This window comes from Pholcus phalangioides, unplaced genomic scaffold (genome assembly GCF_987345545.1).
Source record: "Pholcus phalangioides strain wild (caught in Gottingen) unplaced genomic scaffold, Ppha-v1.0 ptg000008l_1, whole genome shotgun sequence".
Taxonomy (NCBI): domain Eukaryota; kingdom Metazoa; phylum Arthropoda; class Arachnida; order Araneae; family Pholcidae; genus Pholcus; species Pholcus phalangioides.
This window is the reverse complement of record NW_028301601.1, coordinates 55,272,176-55,294,250: the sequence shown is the minus strand read 5'-3', so window position 1 is coordinate 55,294,250 and position 22,075 is coordinate 55,272,176. Positions and strand designations below refer to the sequence as shown.

The following is a 22,075-nucleotide window of genomic DNA, read 5'->3' as shown; positions in this document are numbered from 1 at the left end:
TAGTGTGTTCTTGTATTGGAATTCAGTCTGGCTCCAACTGTCGACCGAACATGTCGTAAAAATCTCTCTCTCTTCTTAAAAAAGAAAAAGAGTCATGACTCTGTATGTTTCCGAAATAACGACACATCCACCAGCACTAGCATCACCACAGTACTGGTGACCTGGACGTGGTGCGTTTGCTGACTGATTGAGAGATCATCTCCTCAATTCTTTTCCTGGATTGCTGGATTGTGCTGAACTTTTTTTGGATGTGCCGAACGCTACAAAAGAAACACGCGAAAGTTCTAATTCCGAAGACATACTTGTTTCTTCGGTAGCGTTCGGCATATCCAAAAAAAGTTCAGCACAATCCAAGGAGAGAATTGTGGAGATGTCCCCTCAATCAGTCAGCAAACGCACCACACACAGAGGGAAAAAAGAAAAAAAAAAAAAGGCAGCAAGTCACATTACGAAGCGAGAAAGAGTACTTGTTATCGTCTGCGCGTTCGTGGCTGTCAAACATCTGCTTTACGCGGGTCACCAGTACCAATACCTTCTAAAGCAGAACCTTGCTCTAGAACATAGTCTCCCAAACTTTTTGTTCCATCGCCCCCTTCATCAGAAATATTTTCCTCACATCGCCCCCCAACTCAAGTAAACCCATAGGATCCTATGTTAAATCAGTAGGTTCTATCGCCCCCTTGGACCATTCCACCGCCCACCAGGGGGCGATATTGCCCACTTTGGGAAACACTGCTCTAGAAGGTGTTGCCAGTACTGTGGTGATGCTAGTGCTGGTGGATGTGTCGTTATTTCGGAAACATACAGAGTCATGACTCTTTTTCTTTTTTAAGTTATTGAATAGAAGAGAGAGAGATTTTTACGACATGTTCGGTCGACAGTTGGAGCCAGACTGAACTCCAATACAAGAACACACTAGATAATGCCTAGCTAGTGAGTGGCATAAAAAATATAATAAAAATATAAAAATTGCGCAAGACAAGCAGCGTCACATATGTATCACATGTACACTACTTCTACTCAATCGTGCATGTAATTCTAAGACATTTGTCTCATGGAATTTCTAACAATGCATGCCGGAAAGTTAATAACGTATATATGATGTCATAGTTATGCATGGTTTCAGTTCGAGAAGTTTTGCCATCTGTCTTCCATATTCGAAGTAAAACTGGCAGATGCCTGCAGTTTCGTGTTATGAAAATACCACGGTGAAATTCTGCCTGCTCTCTGCGGGAAGGCTTTCTAAACGAAAGTTCGGTTAGCATTCGTACCCAGAAATTGGAAAAAAAAAAAGAAGACCCGCTCCAGTCAATCGCCACTAGTGGGGTTCAAACCAGGAAGAATCCATCACGATGCCAACACGATCGCAGTGTTTGTCACATACTACTGGGTTGCAGACGCACGCACAAGCAGAGGGTGGCCTGAATCCAAATAGGTTTAGGAACCACTGCTTCAAACGAATTAGTGTGCGCCAGAAATTGTCGTATGTGTACGTAATCTATTTAACTGCAGTTCATGCGATGTGTTTTATAACAAATCAGAGAAGAATGGAAATATATCGAGTGATGAATGGTGCAGACTAGCGTAGGGGTTCTCAATCTTTTTCCTTCAGCGGTGCCCCGTTACTTTAATCAATGGTTGTACGCGGCTCCCCAGAGCAGTTTAACAAAGAATCTCTGAAAAACCTTCGGGATGCTCCGCGGTGCCAAGAACTAAGAAGTTCTTAGATTTTTCTCTCGTAATTTGACCCGAGTGCCTTCGGTTAAGTACTGGCAAACCTCACGACACCATACTTCATATTAGAAAGTATCGTAGGCCCTCGGATAAGGGGCCGTTCAAGTATTAAGCGGTGACCCTGACAAAGGTTTTTCGAAAATATTTTTCGTTAAACCGCTCTAGAGAGCAGGCGGAGCTCGCAGATAAGTATTGAATAGGAGAATGGGACACTTTTCGGATGGAAAAAGTTCGAGAATTCCCTGCGTCAGGTAATTCTGGGCAGTTACGGACAAATGATGACGAAATCGGGGGGAGGGGGCACGGGTGCCAAAAGTTTAAGAAACACTGGATTAATTGGAGGGGAGATATACGTATCATGAGTTAACAAACACACCGGCCATAACTTTTTCCAGGGAATAATTTCTCCGATTCGGCACACTGTTGTATATGCATAATGATGAAACAAACAGTGATTCATAGAAAAGAGAAACTACACCATGAAAAAGACAATGTTTTTGAAAAAGTCACAGTTTAACATAAAACTATGCACTATCACCGTATAATAGAATATATTGTCGTACAAATATAGAAGACTATAACTTTCTCTCCCATTCTCTACATATCAGAGTGCTATTGACCCAAGATTATAGGTTTTTTATTTACTTACCTTTAAGAAAAAACTCTTCCAGAACCCTCTTTTGGGCCCCAAAATCTTGGGTTTTTTAGGGCTCAAAAGCTCATAGCTGTTTTCCACCTTTTCCTAGTCTTTGATACTACCCTATACACAAGCTAGTAGCTCTTGCCAAGGACCCTGCAGATAACGTGGCATTTCTAGGCGCTATGAATCTAGCTAAGTCCCCCATACATAAAGTGGTATTTCTAGGAGCTCAAGCTCTACCTAAAGCGCCCATAGAAAAGGCGATACTTCTTGGAGCTTGAATCCTAGACATTACTTCATAGGTTCAGTGGTCTGTCCACAATAGGTTCCCATGCCAAATTTCTTCAAAAGGCGTCTTAGTCAATGCTCTTGGTGGCCTTTCGGAACAGAATGAGCATTTCGTGAACGCCATATTCCCATACCTATGAAAGGTATTTCTAGGAGCTCTACCGAGAACGACCAATCAATAGCAAGAGAAAAAGTTAGAGCTAGAAGTGACCGTGCCCCCCAATGGTCAAAAATGGTATAATATGGAAACCTCTATTTTCTTTTTTTCCTTCTCTTAAAGATTAGTACAAACCCAATCACACACACTGTGAAACTGCCAGAGGCGCAAATACAAATGTAGATTTTTTTTTCCCCCTTACTCATCATTTTAGTCAATGAAGGTAGAAAATGCAAAAGTCAATATTTTTCAAGTTTTTTTAAAGATCAAAAGTAATTTAGAAAAATAGGTAGGCAAAATTTTGATTTGGGGGGGAGCAATCGCTCCCTCTGCCCCCCCCCCCCCCACGGCTACGCCACTGCCTCCAGTAATATAAGTTCGATGGTTGACACCAAAGCTGAATAAAGATCGTGATAAAAAAATCTTGAGCCGCTTTGGTTGACACTATTCGACCCGTACTGCTGCCATCTAAAGCCGGGTTTTCCTAGGAGCAGGTTTTCTGTGCCGCACGCAACGTGATCCGCCCAGCTTGACACGCCGTCCACTCACTAATAAGAAAATCAGCATGACTGTTTTCCGACAGAGCGCAACACGGCTCACGACAGCGCTTTACGTCGGGCGTTATTGACTGACAGCTTCTGGAGGAGTCAAATGCGTCGTCCGCCACGCGTTTCACCGATCTTCCCTTCATTTTTGTTGTGCTTTCTTTTCCTTCCCTTCAAACAGGAGCACGCAGACGACAGAGTAGCTGATGCCAAGGCCATATACTTTATATAGCCCACTGAGCTATAAGTAAAGTTTACTTATAGCTCAGTGAGCAACCCTGAGCTGATGCGCCGCGCTAGGAAAACACAAACACGTAGCATGATTATGTAACAAGTTTCTGCAGACGCGAAATGATCCAGTTCGGTTCACGCGGCGCAAGAATCCTATTCCTAGGAAAACCCGGTTTTGAGCACAGGTTACCTGCACCGTGTGCAGCGTGAAAACGCTGATTGGTTGAAAAACGTGAATTTCAGCTTTTTAACCAATCAGCGATTTCACGCTGAGCGCACCGTAGAAAACCTTTTCCTAGGAAAACCCGGCTTAATATTGAAGTTATATAATGAAGTTATATAGCTATAAGTAAACTTTACTTATAGCTCAGTGGTTACAGATGACTCACGTCGTGAAAACATAAAACTAGGTTCTGGATTTTTATAAAGTTTGAAACGGTGGCAACAGTGTTTGTGCGGAAAGCGGTCAAAGTCGTCCGGACTCGTAATAAATAAGCAACTGTATGGTGTATTTGCAAGTATCGTGTTTTTTAAATAAAAGCCGAACTTATCGACAGAAGTGTTTTTTCTTTCCTGAAGAGGCACGATGGAGGAAGCGTCGTCGCTGAGCAAATTGCCGGTACCCAGCGAGAAGAAACGATGCCAGGGGTATTTTGAGAAACAGTTCCCTTTCCCAATTATAGTCGATGAATCCCCATCAACCAGTTCAGCATCGTCATTCGGAGTCATGACAGATCAACCCGCTGGTGGGAACAGGAAGATTTTTGTGGGGATCTTGGAGAATGACTGCGTCATTGTGAAGGACAAGTTCAGCATCAAGGCTCTCTATAGCATGGTCAGTTTCGTGAAAAATATTACCAATTTTATTTAGTAATTGAATTTCCTTTTAGTTTTTCCACTCCCTAATGAATACGAAAGCAGATTTGATGCGCGATAAATAATTTACGGTTATTTCTGCGGCCATTTATAAGTTTTTATGTTGAGATTTAGTTTTACAAGAATGCATGTTCGTGTTTTTTACAATACCATTAGGGGCCGTTCAAGTATAACGTAAGCAAATTTTTAGCCATTTTTGACCCCCCTCCCCTTGTCAACAAAATTTCGTCATCAGCTCAGCCCCTCTGAATCCTAACTCATATTTTCATAAAGGGTGGTTAATGATGTAAGCATTATCCAAACCCCCCTCCCCCCCTTGTCAGCAAATCGGAACCCCCCCCCCCCCCCCATCGATGATGACGTAATACTTGAACGGCCCTTATAAATATTGCTGAGGTTACAATATTCCCAGAGAAACAGGCCAGAGTTTCACATGAGTTTACCAGGACAAATCTGGGTAATATAAGTTTTTCAGCAATTCGGATGCTTTTCTATTACAAGCATCATTAAATCCCCAATATATGGTATATACCAGATTTGGCATGTTTCTTTTTTTTATCGCCAAATCCGCTTGGATGTTATGCGCTAGGGTTACCTCCGGAACACCCGAAAATAATTGAAAACACATGGAAATAAAGAAAAATATAAAAACTTTCTGATGCTGAAGGGAATATTTTAACTAAAAATCATGAAAAATAATCAAATGCATGTAAATAAATATTTCAACGAGTATTTATTGTATTCTCATCATTTTATTTCTCAATATTATCAGGCCTTTTTTTTTTAGAGATTTCGTGGGCAGTGTCTTTATGATGGGGTGTGTGTTAAACTATATTGATTGTCTTCACAAAACTGTTAAAAAGTGATTGATTTTCGTCTTTATGAAAGCAATTTCACATGAACTCAGTCAGGTATGAATTGAATTTATAGAGAGAGAGAGAGAGAGAGACGATTTCACTCTCTGCTGTTCGTATGAAGTACATAAGCCTGGATAATGAAGTTTAGATTGAGATGTATAGTTTGGAAATAAAATTCATATTCCTCTGTGGGGAATCAAACCACATTTCTCTCACTGTCCAGGCGAGTGTTCTAACCATTGAACTACATTTTCCTTCCTTAGAGCATATGCACAAATGCTGAATGGGACTGCTCATGGACAGCTTCCTAGCTCAGCTAATAGCTCTTACGACGTTAGCCTCCTCAGATGGTGACATATAGAGAGAAATGATGTCACTCTCCACTGTTCATACAAAGTACGGAAGAGCTATTACCTGAACTAGGAGACTGTCCATGAGCAGTCCCATTCAGCATTCATGCATATGCTCTAAGGAAGGAAAATGTCTGTTTTCTGTAGTTCGATGGTTAGAACACTCGCCCTGACAGTGAGAGAGTGGTGGTTTGATTCCCCACAGAGGAATATAAATTTTATTTTAGAACTACATCTCAATCTCCGCTTGGTTATCCAGGCTTTTGTACTTTGTGTGAATTGAATTGTTTGGTACAGCGACGCATACTACGTAATGAGCTCTTGATTATGTGCCACAATTCATTTGTATAAGCATCAGTTTCCGAATCCTTGAAAGTCACGTTGTTTTAAGTGAAGAGAACCTTCATCTTCGAGACCAGCGTGCAATCAGAGAATTATTGTTCCCGGTAGCATATATTTCTTAATCACATTCAATAGCGTATTTTTGCCCTGACTCCATTTTAACAAAACATTTGGTGGTACATCACTCCACTTTATTGAAAAACCCATTCGCCCTTCATGCATTTACCACAGTTGTACTTTATTTTCTAGAATTTGCTTTCGTTTATCTCGACTATTGCGCCAGAGCCACCCAAAACAATGTTTTCTTTAATTAATGCTTCCATAGACACTTCGCGGCAGAAACTCAACCAGTTATTCACAGTGTTTGACAGTTGTAGTTCGTCAGCAGTTCAAGCATTTTGGGTTCGTTTTACCCACAAGTATGTAACCTTTGCACTGTAAGCGAGCCTTTGACTTTGCAGGACCAACAGAAACCTCTAGCATCTTTTCACGCCACTAAATTCATCTCTGTGAATGGCTAGCTAGGCATTCGTAATTATCGACTATCAGGCCCATCTTCATACATAATTTGGTAATGCTTTTTGGCTCTTTGATTTGTAGCCGGTGTAGATACATTAAATCGACGCAATCAGTCACATATATAATACTGTGTGTGTGTGGGGGGGGGGGGCAACAGGATGGAAAAGCAATTACAGCATGAAAAAACGGCATGGAAGGGCGATGTAAGCACTAGATCATGAAAAAACTAATAAGCAAAATGAAATGGCAACAATGAGCTGGAAAAGAAAATTGGGCACAGTGGTGCCGTCTACCTTTTAGAATCACGAAGAATTATGTTTGTGACGTATCACTGTTTTGGCGCATATGAAAATTTGGAGACAAAATGGTATACCATACCTATTGGTAATACGCCCAACCATCTGCACAGGTGAAAACAGAGTTTAATTAGAGCGTCAAGACCTCGGAAATAAAGCTGTTTTTTTTATCACTCACCTGTTTTTTCTTTCATTTTCCTTTCTCTACGGCACAGTAATCCACGTTAGAAATCGGAATAATCCAAAGGGTACCTATCTGAGCTTTGATCCACACGTGTAATAACCCCGTTATGAATTGAAATTATCCAAAAGGCATCCACAAAATTGAACGAATGGTAGACTGGCACTACCAAATTTTTAAAACAGTCACAAAAATTGGAAATCAAATTCATAGGGAAAAACTCTGCAGGGTTTGAAGTTGTTACTAGGCCTCATACAGACAGCAGTTCAACAGCAGTGAACAATGGCAAAAAAAAACCTGCCAATACATGACTGAGAGCAGAATATGCAGCTATCGCACCACTGCATGATGAATGATGCAAGCGAAATGACACAAAGTTCAACAATGCAATAATGAAGAAAATGTTTCATCCAATCGCTAAGATATCTGCTTGCGAATATGTAAATAAGACATAAGAAGGAACATGTTAAAATCACTATAATTGTAAGCTTAGATGTGATTTTGCTTTACTTTGTCATGACCCCTCAGCCCCAAATATAAATAATAAAAAAATCAATAAGAAATGCAGCTGCTTACAGCAATGCAAATGTATTGGAATATTTGTGAATTAATAAATGATGGAAGAGACTATCTTCGCGAGCCGTTTTCAACTTCATGCACTCAAACCACATTCAGATCAAACAAGAAAAAAAAAACGTTATTTTTCTATCACATCAGTAATATAATAATAATGTGATCCTCACTTATTCCCAAGGGATCAGCATGATCCGTCCAGGGAATTTGTTAGTGTTAGGTTAGTAGGCATACATGCCCGAACCGGGATTCGAACCCAGACCTGCACAGTGAGAAGCTAGTTCCCTAACCACTCGACTGCCAGGCGGCTGGTTATCATCTATTGTTGTTATTATTATGATGACATTATTAATGTTTTGCTTAGCAGGTTTAAATCTCTAGTAGACAAACAAAATCTATTTTAAGCAGATAAGCACAGGGAAAATAAACCAAACACAAGGTGTCACATTTGGTGACTCTCTGAAGTAAAAAAGTAGTACCTAAACTCCATGCCACCCTCCAGACATTTTCGACTCCATATTGGTGCATTTGGGGTTGATTCTTTCCTCATGCTTGGGTGTGATACTAGTCTTGTTGGCACAATATTCTTTCCGAACAACAAAGCTAATTTGTGACTCGTGCATGCATCCACATCCGCCGCACGATCAGGTCACATGCAAACCACATCCTGCACGACAAACACATACAAACATGACCTATCCATTGTAGGCGCTCAACCATTATTAGTCTTGTGGGTATTAGCGATTCAAATCTTTTGTTCCTCAAGAAAGTTTGAGCCAGCTACCACAATAATGAGTGAATATGCATTTTCATTCACGAGCGTGCCATCGTGAATATGAAATATTGTAATCCGAATCTCAGTTGAGTGTCTCTCCCCACTTCTTGTCACATAGAGCAAAAAAAAGATGCTTGTTCAAGCATGAACCAAAATTTCCCCTTTTTCCTTGAAGAGCTCGGATTATCCTGCTCTCTCGAATTATTCTTCATAAGCATTATGGGATGGTGGTTTTTAATGTGCATTTTTAAAATATAATGATTATTTTTATTTCTATTTCACACAGGGATTCTTTGGTAAGAGCTCTCTATCTGATAGAACTCCATTGGCATGTCTTGACCAGTCAAAAATACCGAAGAGGTAATGTGCTGCAATAATTGGAAGTTTGTCTTTAAATTTTATGATTCATATGCTCGCTTGTTTTCATTAATTGATAATTAGGAATTTATTTTGTTATTGTGGCTGCTGTAGTTATGTAGAATTAATTTTGAATTTGCGCCTCTTTTTGTGCCGTAATGTCATAGCTACCAAGTTTCCTAAATTTCTATTCCATCTCCTGGACCTCCTGAAAATTCATATGTACCCCGAATTTCACCTGTGATTGTAAAAAAATTCCTACCTTTGGGGGGGGGGGGGGGAAATAATCCCCAAAGAATTTACTCAGAAAAAAGAGCATTTTGTTTTAATCCCCAAAATGGCATCATGAGTATAATGTAAATTTTCGCCATTGCTTCAAATCACAAAAAATTATATAATTTTTGGAGGGGGAAGGCAAAATGACTTGACTGCTTGTGACACACCCATAACAATACCATGGAGGTGTTTGTTCCTGAGAAAAGTGATATTTTCAGCTCTGGTTTGGCTGGAAATACTAACCTACCAATTCACATACTTCAAAAAAGTTTTTTTTCTACTTGATGTATTTACAGCTTAAATGTTGAGAATATGGAAACAGACTCTAGTAGCGATGATGAAGATAAGCACTGGAAAAGGCAGCATAAAAACTCATCAGATGATCCAGATAAAACCAAAGAATCAGCAAATGAGGCGGACACTCGTGAGAAAGATGATTCTGCAGAAAAATTGATACTGACATTCGAGGAGGTGATTTGCAGATCTTTCATTGCTTAACGTTAAATTTATTTACTAAAATGTTCTTTGTCTTTACAGTTGATGCTCAATTTTATGAATATGCTTTTCTTTTGTAAGAACTGCTCTTGTATCCCGAACTCTAATGTTAAATGAACAAAACTAATGTTAAAATCTGCTCTATTTTACAAACTCTAATTTCTATTAGCACTCTATTTTATGAACTCGTTTTTCTTATGCTGGTTTTTTTAAAAATGTCCTTTCATTCTTTAGCCATCTTCAAATTCATTGTATAAAAAACCAAAAGTAAACTTAAATTCCGATGTTCTACTTGTCTTAAGAGAAAACATAGGAAGTGGGGAGAAGGTAGAAAGTTCTCCAATCTGTCATCACCAACATTCAGGTGTTTTGTGTAAACCTACCTGGAAGGAGAGTTCAGTTATCAGTAGGGGGTGACCATGAAGCGATGTGTTTGCTACGTAATTCACTCTTTGTACATAATGATTGGATAAACTTGGTTTGAGGAAATGGTTTGATACATTAACTTATTGATGAGGCCATTTCTGAGTTGAAAGTAGACATCAAACTGTACTGCAGCTAACTGCTGTTTGTCTACTTTCCTCTTCGTGATGTCAACAAAATGGAAAAGATTGTGATTGACAGTAGATGAAAGAAAAAAGACTTTGAAAGAAATCAATCTGTAAACTTTTACAAAGATAGAAATGGCCAAAAAAATATGGTATTCCATAAAGTATGTTGATCCCTCTAATCAAAGATCAGCAAATGGTCTCAGTGGCATTCCACCCTCCGTAAAATATTTCAGAGAAGCAAGATTCGCACACGTGTGATATGTTATCGCACATCAGTTTCATGGAATTTTGCATTTACCAGAATGTTGCAACAAAGCAAACAAAAATAAATGGTTTTTTTTTTGGGGAAATCAATAACGATGAATAACTCATATTTTTTATTGTCTGCCATTTACAAACTAATTATCAAGTCAGTATGGATTCATAAAAATGAGCGTCGACTGTATATTGAATTGTTTTTTGAAGTGTTGATCAGGTCAGGATATGGAAAAGTCATTTTTAAATTTAAACTGGATTTTTTTATTTCAATTAACTGATTGCTTATTATTCGGCATTAATGAATAAACCAACAAACAAACTGCAATCAAGAAATATGAACAAAAATCTGTGTTAATGCAACACGAAAGATCATTGTGCCCAATCAACTTCATGGATTAACATTTTTCTTGTAGAGAAAAGTGCTTTTATTCCCTGTGTCATGTACTTATACATTTCTTTCAGTAGAACAATTGTCTGCACTCCTGGTAAAAGATATAGCATAATAATTCACTTACATGCCTCTGTCAGTTATGTGTCTTTTTTCTTTGTTCCCTTGCACCCATATATACAGCCGCTGTGGTGGTCGAGTAGTCATAGTGTTGGATTCACATCATGCTTCCCCCCATTAAAGTGAATGCCTGGGCGACTCAGTATCACATATATGGTGCAAGTGTTTCGATTCACTCGACGTACAACCAAAGGGTCATTCGACATAAACTAAATAAAACAAATTCTATTCACACACAAGATTGCTTCTTATGGTTTTGATGCATATGCATTTATTATGATGTGTTTCCAACTTGCATGATGTTGCCTAATAATTTATACAGTTTTTATTCTTTCACAGATTTAATGAGCTTTGGTAAAAAACTCAAAATTTTAATACGAAAAGTAAAGAAGTCTAAAGCTTAACAATATTTATGTTGGTACAATAACTATTATTATTTTGAATCAGCAATTAGGGCATAGAATTCAAGGCTTTATATAAGAAATCACTTCTCTGTTTTATAATCGGGGGAACCCTAGTGCCACATTGTAATACATTCAAAATACTTGGTGCAGTTTAAGCTAAATGTTAAGTTCAACTTCCTACATTTTTCTGCAATTTTTTCCATTTTCTAAAAATTCTGCAAATAGAGCAGCTTTCTTTCTGCACTATGTCAAGTTTATATTTACCCCAAAGATCTTCTATACTTCTTCTAATTGTGTATGCATACCATAACAGGGTTTGCTTTTACTTTAATATCATTGAAGTTATGCAAATAAAATTTAAATTTTGTGATTCAAGTCAATGATTCTTTTAAAAAACCAAGTGATTTAAATCGTGGTTTTAATCATGACTTACCCTAATTTTGATGAATGACTTGCACAAGACTGTACATGGACAGGGTATGTACTATCGTGGGAAAGTCAAGGAAAGTCACAGATTTTCTAATGAATTTTTCCCAGAGCAAGTTCCTGTGCTTGATTTTATTGCCAAAAATCATGGACTTATACCTCGCTTTTCGGTAGATACATGCGATTGCAGCAGTGTTTGGATGATTTATCATGCAGTTTTTTGTCTGCTGGCAGTTATCCAATTTTGAGACGTGAATGCAAGCTAGTCTCAATGTGAAAGAGTGTCTCCGAAGAGAGAAGGTAGACCTTCAACATGAAAAATTCAAACATTCACCATCTTCACTTCAAAACATAGAATACAGATAGCAGCACCAGCAAGAACACAAAATACTTACAACTGTGACAACATAAATACGTTAGAGACCACAACACGCATACTCAGATCACACATTCTGGTATCTACTGAAATTCCGCACAGGAATGTGTAAGGGCTGCATGTATGTTTAAATAGTATTAGTAATGGTCGTCTGAAGAGGATTTTTCCTGGTTTTCCAGCACTCAAGTGTGAATTTGAGTCGATTCCTGTTTCAAAGAAGAAAAAATCATCACAACAAGCAGCAGAAAACATCCAGGGTTATAATTGCTGATTGTCATTGCGCCAAATCTTGATGAAATGTTTCATTTTTTGTGAGAAAGAAAGGGCTATTCCTCCAAATATTGAATGTTGAAATAGCCGAAAATGCCAAATTAAAAGTGTTAAATCACCAATATAGCTATATAAGTCTAGAAGAAGTCACAGAATTTTCCTGTGGGCACGTGGTAGACACTCTAATGAAAAACCACCTGTGTTTCTAGTGTAAACCCTTTGCACTCATTCAGACATCAACATTAAAATATTGTGTGTGTGGCAACACTTGATAAAATAATGAAGATCTATTTGTGTGAAGATCTGTCTGGTGCCCTTGCCCGCTAAAAAAAACCTGTTATCGTCAATGTTCTTCAAGTCAGTGCAGAAATTTTTTTTGTTCCAGTGAGTCGGGCGGTTTCTTTCATCTAATGGACAACCCTGTATATCAGAGGTCATCAACCTTTTTCTAATCTCCAGAGAGCACTGCCTGTACCTATCATCAAAAGAAGAGCACCCTTATGACAAGTTTGACATATGAATTAATGAAAAATTATATATTATTATTTTAATGAAAGATTATTTTAATCCTTGAATGCAATTAGTATAAGGTGTTTAATCAGGATGTTGTTTAAGTGCTTGCGAGCATGAAATCGAACACAAGCAGGCATACAGAGCACTTTTGGTGCTTGTGAGCAACAGGTTGAAGATGCCTGCTGTATGTTATGGCATGCATAATTATTCTTGCATCTCACTAAGCAATTATGTGTTCTATTTTTTTTCAGGCGTTCTTCTTGTCTTATGTTCTGGGTGTTCTCATTGTAATGGACGAAGATAAGGCAAGTACCTATCATAGAAATATTGACAATCATGTCAATTTATTGTTTTAATATGCTTTCGTCATTTTTAATACACTTTCACTTGAATAGTTAATGTTTTAGAATTTACTGTTGGTTATACAGTGAAGCTTGTCTGAGACGAAACGTCAAGGGACTGAATTATTTTTTCTTTTTTAGAAAACTCTGTTCTATAAAGGTGCTTATCCAAGCACTATAATCATTGACAGGACTATCTCTTGATTCAGTTTGACAGATTTCCGTCTCACAGCATGTTTCCGTCTTAGGTTTCACTGTACATTTTTTAAGCTGAGGTTCAAAGGGAAAATGTGGGTGATTGTTGATGGTTTTAAGTTTGAGATTTCATTGTGAACAATTTAAATACACTCGAATCCCAATTCAATAAATCAGATCAGACTGCATAGGTGCCAATTCTTCTGATTCACCTATAAGCGTTCCGATTTTTTTATCCTAATCAAAATATTCTGGTCGGAAATCAGATTCTTTCGATTTTTTTGTATGCTTATAAAAAAAAACCCCTCACTCCTTACAATCTGAAAGTGAGCATGTTTTTTCAAGAAAAATATGGAAAATTGTCGCAAAATGTGATGCAAAACTCAGCCAAGTTTCCAATTATTGCCAAAAAAAAAAGTTTCCAGTGACAGGAAATGAAGTGGTACTGTAAATCATTGTGGACTAAAATGAATTCCGTGAAAATTTTTTCATTGATGGTACAATTGGTAATGTAGTGTGCTGTAACTGTAATCAAATTTGCACCTCTCTAGCTGTTTTTTTTCCCCCTCGGCCACCTCGTTGGGCATTTTGCTTGTTGTGCCATTGTGTTTGTATTAAAATAAAACCAAAAACACATTTAACATGACCAATACAGTGATCTCTCATTATACACTCTCTCTCACTTATACATTTCTTTTAGTTATAGGACAATTGTCTGCACTTCTGGTAAAATATATAGCATAACAATGCACTTGTACGCCATTCTCACTTATGCATCTTTTTCCTTTATTCCCTTGCACCCATGTATACAGCCGCTGTGGTGGTCGAGCAGTCATAGTGATGGACTCGCGAGGACGCAGGTTCAAATCTCACCTGCACAACACTAGCTGTCAGCTGAAGTTGGCTTTCTATGATTCCCAACTTTAAGGCGTGAATGAAATCCAATCTCCCCGTTAAAAAGTCCCGCCACAGAGAGCAGCAGGCTTACAACGGTACAAATATTCAACCATTACACTTCACTCACAATTTGAAATTCAGAGGACAGCACTTAAACATCTAAAACCCACACTAGATACGCACTCAGGCTGTTAGGTACACAAACTTTGTTCTAGACTCTGCGATGAAGCTGGCCTGGAAGAGATCTCGGCAAAGGGATCAGTCTGGTGGCAGAGTCCTAGCGTGCATTCATTCATTCACTGATGCATAATGATGAAGGATCACTGTATGTGAGATGAATATTCATAGTCATTATAATCAGCTCGATTTCAGCGAAGGATAAAGATTTAAGGGAGGCTTTGTTGAAAATACAGGAAGAAACGGAACAATTTTTATTTTAAAAAGAAGTTGGAGGGCCAAAGTTATAGAAAAATATGGAAATGTCCCGAAAAAATGAGTCATATGGTCATCCCGAAAAATCCTGAATTTTTCATTTTATTTGTATGATGTGCAGGGTTTATGCTAGATAAAAAATTCCTTTAGCAAAAAATCGAAAATGGGGGGAAAAAAGCTTTAACAAAATGCTACAATGCTAGTTATTTATGGTTAGATGTCTTCTCATTCCGTACCTCCTGTACGCATTTTTGCAAAAGTGGCTACTACTACTTTCGCATTCTAAGATTTTCTTTCATATTTTCGTCAAAATGTGACCGTAGCTTAAACCCTGATGATATGTTTTCTTGTGCAGTGGAATGTTTCATCACATGACAGACACTGATTTTTCGAGCCTGGTAATTGGCAGAGACATTTCCATGAGACTGACATTTTTTTTAAGTCAGGAAAATCATTTGATAGGGTTTGAGACGATGACAAGTATACACACTAGGACTTTCAACATTCTAATTTAACTTTGTCATGCATGTAGATGTGTTCTTATGTGCAGATTCTCTATGAAAATACCTGAAATGATGATAATCCATTGATTTATCTAATTTCAGCCGTTGAACCTCTTCAAGATGTGGTCCAGGCTCTGCGAATTGACCCCAGGAAAAAATTTCCCTGTGATGTACACTGCCTATCATCATTTGCGCAGCAAGGGCTGGGTTGTCAGGAGTGGTGTTAAAAATGGTGTTGATTACGGTAAGGGTTTTAAAAAAATAGTTTTCTTTAAATAAGTACAATTCTTCTTGATAATTATGCAAACAGCAGATTTAAATATTTCAGAAAATTCTAGTTACAAATTCAGTTGCTCCCTAATTATATCGTCTTATAACAAGTGGTTTTTTCCTTCACATTATCTATATATATATAAAATTGATTTTCTGTCTGTGTGTGTGTATGTTCTCTATACAAATCTATAATTGTGGATCAATCGTCGCCAAATTTTGCATATATACCAAACAGGAAACAAATGAAACGAAACGTCTTGAACGATAGGCTGCTTTAAAAGTTTGCAGAGAATCATAGAATTCGGCAAATGCCCAAAATGGGCGCAAAATTGTCGGGCAACAATGATTTCTGGGCCTCATCAGTAACTTTCAGAATGTTTATTTTAGTTACCGTGGTTCCCTATCAATGCGTTTCAGACATGTACATTAGGGTGGGTCGAAAAAAATGAAATTTTCATTTTGAAATCGCTATAGTGCGGGAAAGTTGCCTCCTTTAATAAGAAGAAAAACGACGTAAAAATTTTTAAAATCGGTTGATATCTTCCGGTCGCGCATCGGACTTGAAGTTTATGGAAATTGACGAAATTGAACATTTTTCTGAAATTTTTTAATATTACTTGAAATTCTAGGATCGGCACGCTATTGTTTGTTATGCTCATTTTATGGTCCAATGAAGTGAAATAAATTAAAACATCATTAATATTTCAATGTTCGTTGGTCGCGCAATGTGTTCGAAAAACAGGAATTCACCAAATTTTTGCAAGTTTCGTTGTGCAGCTCTTCGCCCGTTTTGTTATAACAAAACGACCCAGAATTCATCACAAGGAGGTGGTTGCATGTCCAGTTTCACCCACACGCAACCCAATCAACCATCCGAAATAGGCGTGTGCATATAATTTATATTATATATCAAAGCTAGTCATCAAAATTAACACGTTTGAAATATGACTTTTGGGAGAAATCATTCATAAAACTGATCTTGATAATAGCGCAGATCTGATGTACCACTTAAGCTTCTCAAGTTTGTATACTTTAGTTCAGGCCTCAGTAACAAGTTTGATACATCTCTTGACTGGCCGTCGGTAAAGCCTTTCGATGCCTCTGATGTCGGAATTGATGAATGATATATCATCATCACATACTTCCCGTATCATTGGGGAAAGGATACAACAAGCAAGTATTCCGATTAATAATTCCAGTGTATTCGGTAGCTTTAAAGTTTTTCTTACGCTGTATCTAATGGTTTTTCCTTTAGAGACGGATTGTCTTGCTTTAACCCTTTATATCTGACATTAGGAAAAGTAGAATAAGAGGAACATTATAATAAATTAAGATAAAAGCATAAATGTGATGTCAATAACAAATAGTTATCATATAAATTATTTGGTGAGTCATTTTAGTTCTAATTAAAGAGAAACTAAAAAAAAAATTAGTCAGTTTGAAACAAATCTACTTATCCTGGTACTTTAACTTTTTTTTATACCCAGACGGTACTTTAAAGTTCTTCTATATCCAAGCTCTCTCGAATTTCATCAACAATCATAGCCAACAGTAATTGGTAAATAGCAAAAAACGCATTGGGTTCAACTCTACTGGATTAACAACTTTAAGTCTCTCTCTCTCATCAAGTAAATACCGCAATTTTTGAACTGCTGGAAAAACATGTTTAGCGCATTATTGAAATACTTGTTCTTTTTGATGTGGAACCACACAGGCTCGTGCGATTTCAAGATGAAGAAAACTTTCGGTTCCCAAAAGGATTTGGCTAACTTAAGTAGTCCTACAACCTTAGCACTCTATTGGCCGCATTTAACCATCTAGAATGTGACAGACGACGAGCAGGACCTCGAATTGACAAATCCCCTGGAAAATGTCCTGGCTTTATTGTTTTGGATATGTCTAATAAATACAGTACTGCTGGTCTTTCCTCAGCATCTTTCTGTCTACTTCTAGAAACCAACAATGTACAGATTCATACTCCAACACAGAGAGCTTCCACATCCACTAAGCTGTTATCCATTTTACCCAGAAAAAGATTCTGGCACTCTGTGTGTGGATGCACCATTTATATCTGTGGTTCCCGACTTCGAGGCTCAAATGCGAGCCGATTCCCCTGTTAAAAAATCTAGCCATAGAGAGCAACAGGCCTACAACGGTACAAATATTTAATCATTTCACTTCACTCACAATTTCAAATTTAGATGATAGCACTAAACATTCCCGCACCACACTACATACGGCTCAGATTGTCAGGTGCACATACTTTTTTCCATACTCCATAACGAAGCTGGGCTGGAAGAGATCACGCCAGCAGGAAAATTCCAGTAGCAGAGTCCTGATGCTCATTAATTCATTGCACCCTCTATATGAGGAAAAATATGACTGAGAGGAATTTTGTTGAGAAATGAAGTAGATACACGATCCACTGTAGTGGTCTTTCCACTTGCAGTTCACACGTGCTCCAGTCAGACTCGGACAGTTGAGGGATATGCTAAATTGTTACAGAGGCCTCAACAAAAGGATGTGACATGGAGATAGAGATAGCTACATCACAGATCTACGCTATTATCAAAATCAGTCATGCTTGATTTCTTCCAAAAGTCAGACTTCAAACGTGTGCACTTGGAAAAGAAAAAGTAAAAGAAACTGTAAACCACCTTATTTTTCAAATACAATTTGAATAACACACATACACGCCTAGTTTGGATATTTGATTGGGTTGCGTGTGGGTGGAACTCGACGTGCAAACCACCTCCTGGTGATGAATTCTGGGTGGTTTGTTCTGACAAAACGGACGAGAAGCTGCACAAATTTGGTTAATTCCCATTTTTCTAACACGTTGCGCGACCAATAAACATTGAAATATTAATTTATTTTACTTTATTGAACCATAAAATAAGCGTAACAAACTTTTGCGTGTTGATCATAGAATTTTATCTAATATTAAAATACTTCAGAAAAATGTTCGATTTCGTCAATTTCCATAAACTTCAAGTCCGATGCGCGACCGGAAGATATCAACCGATTTTACAATTTTTTACGTCGTTTTTCTTCTTATTAAAAGAGGCAACTTTCCCGCACTATAGCGATTTTAAAATAAAAATTTCATTTTTTTCGACCCACCCTAATATACATGCCTTTACAATGGTTTGTCACTACTTTAATGCTGCCAGTACATATGTATAATAGTTTATGCCTTTATAATGGTTTGCCATATTTTCAGTCCTCCCAGTAATAAGGCTTTTCGAATAGACGTCAGAATCTTCATCAGCTTTACTTTGAGGGTCAAGCAAAGGATGATCCCCATAGAAATCAGTGTTAAAATTGCTGATTTTACTGTGGAAATGCAGAAATCTAGTGGATTTTCCGCCACACCAATAATTTAAAAAGTTTAATTGCCGATTTTTTTGAAATATTAAGTTATATCTATGAAGCCCACAAAATTAAATATGAAGTAATTAGCCAGGATCTATTTTTGAGTTGAATATCCATGCAATAACATTGATTTCAACTTCTTATTTATATTCTCTGTCATGAAAATTAATGTCTCCGTATTCTCTTTTAATATTCAACTGCGTAAATTCATATAGTTTAGGATGTTTTAAAATTAATTGCGGGTAACTAAGCATTTTTTTGAAGCAAAAGTAGGCAGATGGATAACTTGAAGTTCAAAGGGAGGGGGAATCGAAATACCTAGCAACCCTTGAAAAAGGGGAAAAAAAATTCATTTCTATGTTTCTTCAATCTAGATTTGTTTCTCTCATGAGTCGCGCAGGAAGTCTTTTCATTAGTTAACGGGAACACGGTTTGTATGTCCCTCAAAGAAAGAGGGAGATATCACGTGATCCAAAAAAGTCTCATTAAAGAAAACCTGGGTAGCGCCGAGTATTATTATTCATAAGAATATTATTAGTTATTCATAAGAATAGATGAACCCACAAAGAAAAAATAATAGAAGGTACACACACACCCTTATTTCAAGGTATTGTAATCACTTACCCCCTGATCCGATATTTGATAGGTCAATTCGAGGAAAGTCAGGAATCCAGTTTTCATTGAGACAGAGTGGCGGACCATGTTCTGTTTAGGAGGAGGAGGTGTAGCTGGGCTGAATCTGGAAAGCTGGCAGCTTTCCAGATTTTTTATATAAAAATTAAATTTTGGTTGAGTGGTGAACTGAAATTAGAGCATGGTCCGCCTTATGAAATGACTGTAGAGAACACAGTTATGTTATCATGAAATGTTCTTTTTTTCCCTTTCAAGACCTGTAAGCATTAAGATGAAGTTCGGAGAAACATAGAGGAAAAGGCTCATTTATAATCAGAAAAATTCTGAAATTTGTTGTGTGTGCTAGTTTTACATTTTAATTTTCTCTTAACATACATTTATCTTTTTTTCACAGTACTGTATAAAGATGGACCTCTGTATTATCACTCGACCTATGCTGTTATTGTCAAACCAGTTAAAGAGAAGAACTTGAAAGAGATCGGAAAAGATCGCATGAATTTCTCATGGAAGACGTTATCTGCCATAAATCGACAGGCTACACATGCTGGAAAGGTGATAATACCCATTATTAATGCAACTAAAAAACCATGTGTTTAGTTGGTTTCCTGTTTCATATTAATTTCTCAATTTAAATGAAAATATATAATAATATTTGTGGCTGGACACGTCAGGCATATCATTGATGAAACAGGAATTTATTCGTTATTTATGCATTTTTTCTTATTTGCAATATGTGCTGACAGTTGCACAAAAACAGATTGATCAAAGGAATTGCTGCATTTGGATCCGGTAGTTTGTGTCTGATGGCATATAATCCCTCATGTCTGACTATTGTTGGTCTATGCCTTTGGCAAGCCACTGTGAATTATTATTAGTACTAACCTTAATTATTGTGGACGTACCACATCCTTTTTCCAGCTCAAATGATTAAATACTTAATTTCTTTTGGGCCACATAAAATTCTCAAATAAGCTGGATTTTGTACCCTCCATGCTTTGTTTTGACTACCTCATTGGGTGATTCGTCTGTTGTCGCCATTGAATTTGTATACGTTCAGCAGTTTAAGTAACATGTTCTCTATTACTTGCAGTAAGGCCTGGAATGAATTTACTGCAGATGAAAATGACCCTGCTGTATTTACTGTAATAAAAAAATAACTGAATGGTATTTCATGATTTACCAAGTTTATTTTTAATTCCTGACATTACGAAATTCTCATTAATTTCTTTTTTTGTTGTAGGGTCTGATGTTCTTGTATGTTATAAAGCCAGAACAGATGTCGGAGAACAAGATTTCAACACCTTTCTGTGTTTCGAGTTTCAAAGTTGAGGTATGTATGATGTGGATGTACCAAAGTAATTTGCCCTGTTTTTTGACCCTATGGCTTCTTTGTATTGTCCAACGTTTAGCTAATGTACATAAAATACTAAAACCTCTATTTTTTTATGTGATTGTTTCAGTTTTTAAGTTTCACGATGAATTATTCATGAAAGATTTCAATTTAGTGCAAGAAAAATAATGATTCTTTCCCCCCCCCCCCCCATCAACTTTCACAGGATACACATTTCTCTTTAGAACACTGACAGAAATCAAATTACGTCTCTCTTCTTTCTTCTGTTGCCCCGATTTTTGATATAGAATATTATCCTACCCTTCTCGTTATGGGGACACAGGCAAAAATCTGTGGAGACAAAAATATTATGCATAATTGATGAAACAGTAAAACCTATCTATAATGATAACTGATAGGTGCATGGCCGCTCATTTTGTTTCGAACAACCCATGTTTCACTTACCACGTAAGTGGAAGAACTATTCCAGATGCACGTAGGCTCCCAGATTTGGAACTACTCGTTGATGAGCCGCTTAGGTTTTCTGAACATTGTTCCACAAAAAAAGCAAATAGAATGCTCAGCCTGATTTTTTAAAACTCTCTTTGCATTCTCCCAGAGTCATCCTTCTAATTTTCAGAGACTTAGTTTGTCCTGGCCTAGAGGACGCTGCACAGTTTTAGAGACCCTATCTTCAGAAAGATATAGACTTAGTTGAAGGAGGTGTGAAGAACCACCATTAGAGCACTTGCAGGTATGCAAGGTTTAAGCTATGAAGAGAGACTTGATTTGTTGAATATGTTTTCTTTGTAGCAACGTAGGCATCATGGAAATTTTTTAGGGTATCGATATGACGATGCACATGTGATAAGTAGGCATGAATTCTGAGAAGAGAGAAAGTAGTTTTAAAATGAAAATGATTTTATATCTCACTTGGGCAACATTTTTAAATAGAATCTTTTTTTCCAGGAAGTTCTGATTAGAAGGTGGGTTCCAGAAAGTGGCAGAGAAGATGAAACATGAACAGTTACTGTATTACACACTCATCATTTGTAAATAAATTTTCACCTATTGTTCTTAATTGTTATAGCTTTATTTCTAGCGTGATTGTTGAACGAACAGTTTTTAAATTAATTACACACAGACCTGCCAACTCTCCGGATTTGGTCCGGCAATGCCGGATTTTTTAAACGTTTACAGGGTTTCCAGATTTTAATTACATATTGCCGGGTTTGATGAGAAAAAATGAAATTATTTTCCATTGATTTTCTAGAATTTTTTCTTTCATTAATTTTCTA

At 37.4% G+C, this 22,075-nt stretch overlaps 1 protein-coding gene across 1 annotated transcript; it reads left to right on the top strand.

The window, feature by feature from the left end:
* Window positions 1–4,074: 4,074 nt before the first annotated feature.
* Tsen2 (tRNA splicing endonuclease subunit 2) lies at window positions 4,075–21,858 on the top strand. Its single transcript, XM_089234970.1, has 8 exons — window positions 4,075–4,430; window positions 8,651–8,724; window positions 9,294–9,468; window positions 13,050–13,103; window positions 15,269–15,410; window positions 19,842–19,999; window positions 20,688–20,777; window positions 21,747–21,858. Exons 1-8 carry the CDS (start codon window positions 4,182–4,184, stop codon window positions 21,798–21,800), a joined length of 996 nt encoding a protein of 331 aa, XP_089091096.1. The 5' UTR covers window positions 4,075–4,181; the 3' UTR covers window positions 21,801–21,858.
* Window positions 21,859–22,075: the final 217 nt, after the last annotated feature.

What these genes read in the sequence shown, in the direction of transcription:
- Tsen2 (XM_089234970.1), top strand. Translation starts at nt 4,182, where the DNA reads ATGGAGGAAGCGTCGTCGCTGAGCAAATTGCCGGTACCCAGCGAGAAG. An exon ending in CAGTCAAAAATACCGAAGAG is followed by an intron (nt 8,725 to 9,293) that starts GTAATGTGCTGC and finishes ATGTATTTACAG; the next exon opens with CTTAAATGTTGAGAATATGG. An exon ending in TGATACTGACATTCGAGGAG is followed by an intron (nt 9,469 to 13,049) that starts GTGATTTGCAGA and finishes ATTTTTTTTCAG; the next exon opens with GCGTTCTTCTTGTCTTATGT.